Below are 11,323 nucleotides of genomic sequence, written 5' to 3' on the forward strand. Positions count from 1 at the left end.
TAATATCTCTGTTGTGTGTGTGTGTGTGTGTGTGTGTGTGTGTGTGTGTGTGTGCAGTCTCCATCGTGATGGGGGTTCCCAGTGTGAAGAGGGAGGTCCACTCGTACCTGACCGACACACTCAGCTCTCTGATGTCAGAGCTCAGTCCCGCCGAGAAAGAAGACTGCGTCATCGTCGTCCTCATTGCAGAGGTCAGTGTGTGTGTGTGTGTGTATATGTGTGTGGATAATTGGCTGTCAGTGTGATTGTGTGTGTTGATGCGTGCTTTCTAAAGGTCAGTGGTTTAGCTAATGAACCCCAAAACACACACACACTCTCTCTCACGCAGTGATAATGTCAGTGTTTAGCATCAGTGCTAATGCTAACCTCAAACTGCTGCAGGGAGGTAAAACAATGATGACGTGTGTGTGTGTGCATTGAATCATTTAAGCTGTGAAATTACATTAGTGTGAAGTGTATTCATGCTATCATTTACATCACATCAGTGTGTGTGTGTGTGTGTGGGTGTGTACAGTGATGAAGGTCACACACACAGTAGCTGGCTTCTTGCATTCAGAGCAGCAGCTTCTCGTCTGTTGTTGTTATTTTAACCTCTGAACCTTTATTTTTATTTCTGTCTCACTGTTTTCTGTTGTCATCTAATCTCATGTGCTTCCTGTCTGTTGCTCTCAGCTGAATACTTCAGAAACACCTCACAAATACATAGTTTACAACAGACTCAGTAATTTCCCAAAACAGCTGGTTACTGTAGTTTTTATCAAACAAACAGAAGGAACAAGTACATTTTTTGGGGACTGTTCACCTTAAGCCCTGTTTCCACCAAACCCTTTCAGTCCAGTCCCTTTGGAACCAGCAGTAACCCTTCAGACATGGTACCTAGACCCTCGGTGTGTTCAGACAGTCCTCTTAAATGTGGGCGGGGTTGTTGTCACTCACTGCTCCGTCCAGCACTCGCTGTATTTCCTCATCAGCGGTGACACAGATGGAAGTCTGCACCTGGTTTATCGTCCACAGAACGAGGCTGCACGCCCACATTTTCAGAACAAAATAGAACAGGCTGCAGTGAGAGTCTCTCTCCATGGGATATTTAAAAATAGCAGCTTTGTGCATTTAGTCCTTCTCAGGCAAGCTCAGGGGTTTAGTGTTGCTGTAGCCCACAGGAAGTGAGGATTAGAATATATGACCTTCACATAATCCGCTCCAAATTAATCTATATTTTTAAAGTCATTACTAAAAGTGTGTGTCATATAAAAACTAAAGTGATGGTCAAAGTTGTCACAGTGAAATTTAAGGTGTGCTGATGGATTCACGTCATCAACTCATGCATTGAGTAACATTACAAGTTAACGTTCCACCTTAAAAGTTGCCGGCAGTCGGCCCAGTGAATGAAGTTATTTTTTCTCAGACTCCAGCTGCTGTGAGAGGCAGCAAAACATCCTTTCATTTTATAGTTACAGTTTACTAATAAAACTCTCCACAGTATGAACAGTGGTTACATGAGCCTCAAAACCAGACACAACTCAGCCCTGAGCAGAGTGACCGTCCTCTACTGACCAATCAGACTGCAGTGTTCACAGCTCCACCTTTTAGTACCACATCTGTGTGCTAGGTGCCCCAACAGAGGGGGGACCAAACATGGGGACGCTAAGGAACGGTCAGCATAACTTTATAAAAGCATGTTGAAGGTGTTTCTGTAATTACTTTCACCATCGGCCAAATGTTAAGCGTGAGTGTTGATACAGATGATGATTATGACGATGATGAAAGTGATGCTGTACAGACAGGCCCTGTAACTAATGTGAAATCAGGTTTGGCCACTGCTAGTGAGGTGGCTCCAGCTCGGTCAGGGGTAACCAACCTTTTTTAAACTGAGTGCTACCTCGAGGGTTCGGAAGAATATGGAGGCTACTTGTTTGATATAATCTTACTGTTCAGAATAAAGATTATTCATTTAATATGCTACATATGATGAGACTGTCCTGATTCCTCACAATCATTAATCAATAATAATTTACCATCCTAGGAAACACATATGTATTTAATAAAGTTCATGACAGAAAAGGCTGATTCACACAGAGAGGTTGAACCAAACAGACAGGCAGCTTTGTACTTTTCTGGGTCCACAAGACATCAAAAGTTTGGTGCACCTTGGTGAGCTTTGAGGTGAATGTTACTGTGCAATGTAGAGATTTTCCATCTCTACCTCTCCAGCATCCATGTTGAATGTTGCACTTAGTTGCTTAGCAATGCATGAAAGGATTGGAAATGAATGACACACATGGCTCCAGCTGATCAAAGTCACAAAACCTGTCCTCAGACTCTTGCCCAAGTCTCTTCATGAGTTGAGAGTACTTTTCTGCAGCTCTGTCAAAAGCTCATTCAGCCAGTCATTCAGCACTGACCGAACAGAAGGAAAGTGCAGCATTTTCCTACTCTGTAAACGCACGGAGAAAATGTTCATTAAATGCGTTGACAGCACTGATGATGTCAGAGGCAGTCTTACCTTTGCCTTGCAGTTCACAGTTCAAATGATTCAGTTTCTCAGTGATGTCCGTCAGAAATGCAAGGTCAAGTATCCACTCAGTGTCCTCAAGCAGCGTCTTCCCCTCTGGATTCCATAAACTCTTTGATTTCACCCAAAAGTGACAAAAAACACGGCAAAACCCGTCCCTATTCAGCTGACAGCTCCTCCAACAGCACCTTGAACGACTTGTGTTGTTTGGCTTTTGCACGGATGCTGTTTATGATCTTCACGACCGGAGTCATCACATGATCAAAGCCGGTAACCTTTTTTGGGGAAATCTGGGTTACCTTTGCAGTGCGCAATGAAGCCTGTATGTCGGCTCGTCATGGCGGGAGCGCTGTCTGTCGTCACAGAAACCAGCTTTCAATGGTACTTTTTTCTTCACAAAATACTCCCTTACAGCGTTGTACATGTCAACCCCCCTTGTTGTTGTCTTTCGGGGCAGGAGTTCCTCTTTCGTGGAGAAATCATGAAACACCATTCTGAGAAAAACCGTCAGCTGCGCTGTGCTGCTGCGCTGTGCTGCTGCTGTCCACTGACTCGTCGCACTGGATGCTAAACCACCTGCACGTACTCAGATCTCAGTCCAGCTGCTCCATTAAGTTCCCGGACATAACTGACACTCTTCTGACGATCGTACTTGCCCTAAATTGGACGACTGAGAGAGCGGAGATTGCTTCGGGACCATTCTTCTCGCCTTGGAGCACAGTGTTTGCAATTTCCATCATTGCACCTTTCAGTACATCTCCATCTGCAAAAGGTTTCTTGTTCTTTGCAGCTAGCAATAGCGCCTTCCACCGCAGGAACTTTTATCAATTACCCGGAATTTTGAAAAACCTCTGCGTGTTTCCACCGAAATTACCCGGGTAAAAAACTTTCCCTCACCCCCAAATTTACCCTGGAAAAAATACCTAGTAGGGGGGTAGGACTTTTCAGATTACCCAGAATTCTTGAGGGGCGGGGCTGTTTGCCATAGAACACTGATCGGTGGAACACACATTTCCTGGTATGGGCAGCCGCTGAAAACTTTTTTTTCATTTCTACAAGCTTCACTTTGTTTGTGGTTTGATTAAGGATGGGTACCAAAACCCGGTACTAAATTGGCCCCGGGGCTAAATTATTAAAGACCGTAGTTTTGCTAAGCGCTAATGGTATCGGTTCTTTTGTGCCGGCGCTGATCTCCTCTACACACATCTACACACACCGATGTGACACGGTAACCAGCGAACAGCCGAGCGGCCCTGGTGGAAACAAAGTGAAGACAACTCGAAAATGACTCGAGTTGATGGCAGCTACACTAATTACTGTAAGTGACATTAACCCTGAGTGATTAAGAAGCCAATACTTTATCAAAACGTGTTCAGCAGCATGAACATGTAAACATGTAGACAGGGATATTCAATTTGCTCCGTCCACAGTCTCTCATCCACCGCCACTAATGTTATGTCTTACACAAGGACAGCACGGCAGTTCAGCTGATAGTGAATTGTTACTAATAAGCTCAAGTGACAGCTGTCTGTATGTAGACTCACTTAGTTTGACACTTATCTTAATTTATATATCATTAAGGGTAATGTAAATCACTTCTCCTTGAAACCTGGACTTTCCATGAGGAATAAATCATGATTTCATACATGATATGGAAAATTAGCGCCTACAATCGCATGGTAAACTCAATCTGTGGACAGTTAAGCCTGTTAAATCCCATCAGTAGTCGTGTTGAGAGATTTTGCTCGTGGTTCCTCATAGCCAGTGGCGTTCTGAACACATTTGGTGCCCTAGTTGAGCCTCCCGCTGGCAGTTTCCAACCAAAAGCTATATTTTACAAGATTATATTGAAAACGTCATGAGGACTTTAATTTACCTTTGTCCAACACTCATTTTTACTGAACAACCACTGGTTTAAAACATCTAACAGCACAGCTAGCGCTAAACTGGAAGAACGGAAACAATTACACCAAGGGGCTTTAAAAATGCAACAAACTAAAATGTGACTTGTTTGGGCTCTTGTTTCTCATTATCATCATATCAGTCACGTGTCATGCCCTAGTCTGTATGAAAGAAGCTACAGTTTTAAAGTTTGACTGAGTGATGCTCGGGAATTAGGACTCGTGATTTCAGTATTTCTATAAAGTCCTGGCTGAAGCCTCGTCTGTAAGCAGGCGACCCTCTCTTGACTTCAGACTCTGTCACAGTTGCAGTTTGTCAAACTTTGTTCTGCTTCACCTGCAGATCACCTGCTGTCAGTTGTTGTCCTTTTAAATAAAGTTTTATGTATTTTCCAGCAGAGCAGAGACAAAACCCTGAAGATGTTGAGGTAGCTCTGATCACAGACCTGTTCATGTGAAATAAACAGTGTGTTTTGGATCTGCAGGGGGCTCCGGTTGGATTTGTGTTGCCCTGCTGAGTTACGTCACATGTTCTTCCTCTGCTCTCTCAGCGTGACACACTTCAGTCATGTAAAATTCATGGTACACATCTCTCCACTTTAAAAGCTTTAAGTGCTTTTGCTGCTCATTGTTTGTCTGCAGAAACAAACCCTGCCGAGACGCCGTGTGAGTTCATTCTTCAGTCCGCAAAGATCTGAAACGTGAACATCCGACATGAGCTGAGCTCTTTTTAAATTCGAGTTCAGTCTGAATCCATCAGCGAGGAAATGCAAAAGGAGGGAGGAAATTGAAAACTGTGTCTGTGAGATAAAAACAAAAAACCTGAAGGGGATTTTAAGTATATCAGCCGGCAGGAGCAAGAAAAAAAAGAGGAAGATATCAAAATGACAAATGGAGACACAAATGAAAACAAACTCGCTGAGCAGCAGAACAAGGAGGGGAGCTGAAAATGAGGGTGTAAAGGAAATGAAACTGAGTGTGATACGAACACGCTGCTGGACTGTAGAGCCAGAAAAACGTCTCTGGTTCAGCTCAAATTTATGCTCCGTTTTTTTCGTCCAAACTGTAACAGCAGCTTCACCAGACGCACCAGACTCTCAGAGCTAATGTCTGAAATAATCTCTCTAATCAGACCAAGTGTGAAAAATGTCCTGTGAAGGAGCAACAAATCGCTATAAAAAATGTATTACTGCTGATGGGTGCAGTAAAACTATATTTTCTTAAACACTTCCTCACACCACCATGTTGCATCAAACAAAAACTGACAAAGCAAATGCGGAATACTGAATACTGAACTGAAGGTCTTCCACACGTCTGTTAGTTTGATTCAGGAAAGAAATGGTACAACAGATACAGTCAGTAATCATGGGAATCCCACAAAATGTAACATCCTTTTACACCGAGGAGGAAAACAGCATACTGAAGAGTTGCTGCGTGGCTTTCCAACTTGGACTTAAGGTTGATTGTGTTTCTTTATTTTGACGGATGTGTCCAGCTTTGGGTCGCCCCTAGATCCTTATAGGAGGGAGCTGGCACCTTGTGGATCCCTTGAAAGAAAAACTGCCTCCAGACCATGTGGAGGGTGCCGGTTTTAAGGGATTGCGTGTGGTAATGATTTAGAGGAGGAGTAAGTTGACCCAGCCTTCCCTCCCTCCGCTGCCCATTCCAGAGAAATCCGTCAGAGTGCCCTGATTGGTGCCCATGTTCCTTGTTTATTATGCTGGCGGAAGAATAAGGAAATTAAATAAATCAGCAAGCAACTAAAGCCCCTTTTACACTGCCAGATTGTCCACGAATGTTGGGCCTTTTTGCCGACAAGCTGCGAGCGTTTAGACACACAGAGGCGGATTGGCGAGTTCATCCGAGGCGCCCAATTTTCCGCCTCGTAGGGTAGACATATTGGTGGAACCCTTTTGGTTTAAACAGACCGAGGCGGCCTTCTGCAACGGGAGGGGCTGTTGAAGACTTGTGGGAGGAGCTGTCGATGGCGCTGCACGTGCGAGCCACTGGCGGTGGATAAACAGGAAACAGCTGATAGCAGGAATTAGCGAGCAGCTAGTAGCAAGAGGGAAACACAAACCTGACAGACACTGTAAAGATGAGCAACTGGGGAGACAAGGAATTGTGCGCCCTCCTTGCCCTCGCAAACGAAGAGGCCATTAACCGTTAGATGACGGGGACGGTGAGGAACGGGCTGATTTACGAGAGAATCGGTGAAGGACTGACCAGCCGCGGCTTCCCTCCCACGTCACTGTTTACGTCACACGCTGAGCTACACGTTTTGTTACTTGCTCACGCCCCCCATTGCCCCGAAAAAGGCGCATTCTGTATAAACAAAAGTAGGTAGGCGGCATTTTGCTACACTCCCCGATTTTGTTTTTATACTGCCAATGCTGAAAGAAGACTGATTGGGCTTTCCTGCCAATTTGCACAGTTCCTGTTTAAAAAGGGCGACAGAGACAACAGAAATAGTAACATAAAAATGGACTCCATCAAACAGATTTCTGACCAGCTTCTCCAACGATGTGATGTTAAACCCCATGTCAAAAACTTTTTCCAACACTGCACCATATCCAAAATCAAGCTGTCTCTCTCCCTCAAAGGCCTGAAGATAGTCACCTACGCTCTCATCTCCTCCCATTTGGGCTGCTCTAGCTCTCTTGACACCGGTATGAGTTTGTCCTCTCTGTCCCGCCTCCAAGTGGTTCAGAGTGGCGCTGCCAGACTCCTCACAGGTGCCTGGAAGAGAGACCATATCACACCTGTCTTAGCCTCCTCTCCACTGGCTGTAAAGTTCAGAATTGATTTTAAGGTTCTCCTGTTTGATGGTCTGACCCTGTCCTCCACCGCAGACCTCCTAACCCCTTATTCTACACTCAGGTCCGTCAGGTCAGCCGACCTGGGGCTCCTGGCTGTCCCATGCTTGTTTCCCTTTCCTTATTTCTCCTTTTGCTTCCTTCTTTATCTCCTTTTTTCCCTTCATTGTCATTTCATTCACACCTCCTAAACCTTTCCTTCTCTTCATCCTCTACTTAATCCTGCTTTTCTTCTCTACTTCTTCTTTTCTGATGTTGTTATCCTTCGTTTCCCCTGCTTCCTCCTTTCCTTCTCTTTCATCCTACTTTTCTGTCCGACTTCCTCTTGTACGTCACTTCATCCTTCATTTCATTTCCTTCCTTTCTCCTCTTTGTTTTTCTCTTCCTTCCTGTATCTCCTCCTCCTTTCCTCATAACCCCCTCCTCTTCTTCTCTTTTCCTTTCCTTTATCCTGCTTCTTTTTCTTTATTTCTTTCTCCTCATCCCTCTTTTTCTTCATTTTTTCAATCCTTCTGTTCCTCCCCTCTTTCGTTCTTCCCTTCTTTTCTTGTAAACTCTTCCTCTTCTTTTCCACCTCCCTTTTCCTTTCCTTCATCCTTCATTTGTTACCCTCCCATTTTTCCTTCCTCAATATTTTCCTTTCCCTCTCCACTTCTTTTTCATTTCTTCTTCTCTATCTTTCTTCCTCGTTTATCTCCTTCTTTCCATTCCTCCCATACATCCATCTTTTCTTCCCCTTCTTCTCATTTCATTCACACCCCCCCTCCTCTCACCTACGTCAAGCTCAGGGGTGATCGTGCCTTTGTACAGCATCCCCCTCCCAATCAGATCTGCCCCCTCCGCTGACTCTTTTAAGTCCAGACTCCAAACCTTCTTCTGTTCATAAGCGTTTGAGTCCCCCTGACGAGGCTTTCTTTGACGTGTGCATGTGTGGCTGTGTACCTGACAGCTGTGTTGCCTCTCATGTGTGTGTTTTTAGCGACTAATTTCCTTTGTACAGCACTTTGGTCAGCGTGAGTTGTTTTTAAAAGTGCTTTCTAAATACATTTGGGTTGAGTTGAGACATGATTTCACTGGACAGGAGGGGGATGAAAACCTGTGATCTGAAAACAAACTAAAGCCTAGTTCACATTACACGATTTTCACCCTGATTTTGCGTCACGGAGACTATTGTAATCCTTCTGTTCATACCTGGCGACGTGGGTTTCTGTCAGCGGCAACTTGCCAACTGGGTTACAACCTGTGTGTGCACTCCACAAGATTTCTCCACCGAGCCCTCGCCGACAGAGCCCCAGATAACGCGGTGACGTCACCAAACTTGGAGACGACACATCGCAAAGGCATGGATATTCTTTATTATCCTGGGTCCAAACACAACGCGCTCCCCGTGTTGTGGTTGCTTGCCGGCTTGTCAGTGTTGCCAGATCTTGGGAGAGAAACAAGCAACCAGGGCTATGAAAACAAGCCCAAAAGAAGGGACTATCATGCCTTTAAATAACTTATTAGACGGATATATATAGAGGAAGGTGACGTTTAGAGAGCAAGCCCAAATAAGCAACTCCACTTTAGAAACAAGCCCAAAGTTGCGGACCTGGCAAGTGGCAACCCTGCTGCTTGTCCTCCTCACATTTCTTCCGTCCTCCTGCGGGCTGACGTGTCCCGCCTCTCATTGGCTGATGCTCTTTGTCAGTCGTGTCACACTTCTCCAGTTTTCTAGCATGCCAGATATCCAGTCCCAGTCACAGACGACGGGGCGACTTGCTTGTAGGCTTGTTCACACATGAGGACTCGTCGTGGCAGACTATCTGCCGACTCACCTCCGACCCAAGGTGGCTCTCTAGATCCTCTGCAACGTCAAAATTACGATGAAAATCGTGTAATGTGAACTAGGCTTAAAGCTGTCAGATAAATGTAGTGGAGTATAAGTACAATATTAACCTCAGAGATGTGGAGTAAACTTATATAGAATACTCAAGTAAAGTACAAGTACCTGGACTTTGTGCTTGTGTACAGTGCTTGAGTGAATGTACTGAGTTTCATTTCACCACTGCCGACAGGTCTAAATGAACCACACAGACAAACACAAATGATTCATTGTAAATGAGTCCCATCCTTCGCCTCAAACCAAACGGCTCTCTCTCAGTTGGCTTGCTCATGTGCATCTGATGGAAACCTCCTTGAGTCTGTTAGCTGGAGCTTTAACTTTCCACCAAACTGAAACAAACCCCTGCAGCTCGTCACCCAAACAACCACCTCACTGTGCAAAACTGATCCACGACCAGGAAAATGTCTCAGCCTTGTTTTGGGCTGTTTCAGAGGAAAGAAATCTCTGGTGTTAAAATGGTCAGATATAAACAGGAACTGTCAGCGTTGACATCAGAAACCCCCGAGACTCAGAGAGAGAAAAGCTCTCGGTAAATAGTGACGGTAAAAAAAAAAAAAAAAACATGGAGAAGCATCATCAGGGAGCAGCTCTACACTGCGTCTGCTCCTCATTAACACTGAGCTCTGCGGTAAGCTCCACCCAGCTGGCACCTCCAGGACGCCAAAACAAACCACACACAACTCTCTGCAGAGCTTGACTCTGCTCGGCTGGTGGAAACATGTGTGACCTCACAGCGACCCACGGTGCCAGATGATTGGATCCCAGAAGGGAACCCCATCTGGGATGTGATTGGCCGAGAGGGAGGCTGAACTCTGATGTCATCTATTGCTCAAGTTGTTGTTGATGTTCGAGAGGGAACAAAAATATTCAGATGATCTCAGTCTCCCGTGTGTGTGTGTGTGTGTGTGTGTGTGTGTGTGTGTTATGGCTTCAACAACACTGTGGGTAATGAACGCCATAAGTTTGGCGTTGAATGCGAAACAGAAAACATGCGTCTTATTGAATCCGCCGTCTGTTGCAGAGGAACCACGTCTGGGCTGGGAGGCAGGGTGGACAAAATATTAGGAACACCTGTCAGTGTAACAGAATTTATTACGAGCTACATCCTCCAAAAGGACCATAAAGTTTAACTCGTCTCTAAAAAAGTTTTAACAAGGAGGATTTACTGCACGGCTGTTTTATTAGACTGCAGTAGCTCTAGTTTGGTGTACCTAATAAACTGAAAACCAAGTGTATTTGACATGTTGTAAATTTCTGTCAGAGAGGCTGTTTGCAGGTAGATTACCATCCATTTATGTTAGTAGTGATTATCAGCCTTACAGGTTAAAGGCTCCTGCATGTTCACAATACCGTCATCAGAGATTTAACAGCTGTTCACAAAACTTTACATTTCTTTACTTTTCAACAGCACTGTTGTTAACATGTGGTTACATTTAGGAAACAAAATCACTTGGTTATGGATGGGAATAGAGCATGTTTTGGCTTAAAATACCCAGTTTTGGGACACAATCCCTGCTGGAATGGTAGCTATGACTCATTAAAAAACACCTGCTTTTGGTGGCACAATCCCCGCTGGAAACAGAATCATGGCTTGGTTAAAAAAAGAGAAAACGCTTTTGGTGGCATGATCCTTCCTGGAAACGACAGTAATGGCTTGGTCGTGGTGGCACGGTGCCATCTGGAAAGGCAGCGATGTTCCTGCAAAATATACCCACTATTGATGGTACAATGCCTCCTGCATGCAGTAATGGCTCAGTAAAAATGACGCACTTTCAGTGGAAACGCAGTAGGGCTGACCCAAAAATTCGAAGCTTCGAAGCTTCGTTCGATGGCACAGGATTCGATTGTGAAAAAAAAAAATTGAAGCTTCTGCGCTTTTTTTTCTCCGTTTTTTGGGGGGAGGCCTTAAACGCAACACTAACCGCCACCAGTCCAATACTGACAACGAGCACACTCAGAGCTGGCAGGCATGTCCAAGAGGTCATCAGATGTGTGGTTGCACTTTAAAATATGCCCCGACAACCCCCAGAAAGCAGAGTGCCAGATTTGCCAAAAGCAATTGACATATCACAACTCAACAACAAATTTGGGAAATCACTTGAAAAACGTAAGTAGTAATTAAAAAAGAAAAATCTCCGATAAGGAAATAGAAAGCCCGACGCACAATGGAGACCTGCTATTATCCTGCTTGAACACAGACGACTAAATT

The 11,323-nt window shown here is 44.8% G+C and overlaps 1 protein-coding gene across 2 annotated transcripts in view; it reads left to right on the forward strand.

The window, feature by feature from the left end:
* Positions 1-11,323, forward strand: part of mgat4b (alpha-1,3-mannosyl-glycoprotein 4-beta-N-acetylglucosaminyltransferase B) — a 166,977-nt gene that overhangs the window by 74,646 nt on the left and 81,008 nt on the right. For both annotated transcript variants that reach the window (XR_007569818.1, XM_050042825.1), the window contains exon 4: positions 58-191. Coding sequence is in view for 1 of the 2 variants with exons in the window: in XM_050042825.1 (XP_049898782.1) it covers positions 58-191 (134 nt within the window). In the remaining variant the exon portion in view is untranslated. The remainder of the gene's footprint in view (positions 1-57; positions 192-11,323) is intronic.

Source organism: Epinephelus moara, chromosome 4, assembly GCF_006386435.1.
Source record: "Epinephelus moara isolate mb chromosome 4, YSFRI_EMoa_1.0, whole genome shotgun sequence".
Taxonomy (NCBI): domain Eukaryota; kingdom Metazoa; phylum Chordata; class Actinopteri; order Perciformes; family Serranidae; genus Epinephelus; species Epinephelus moara.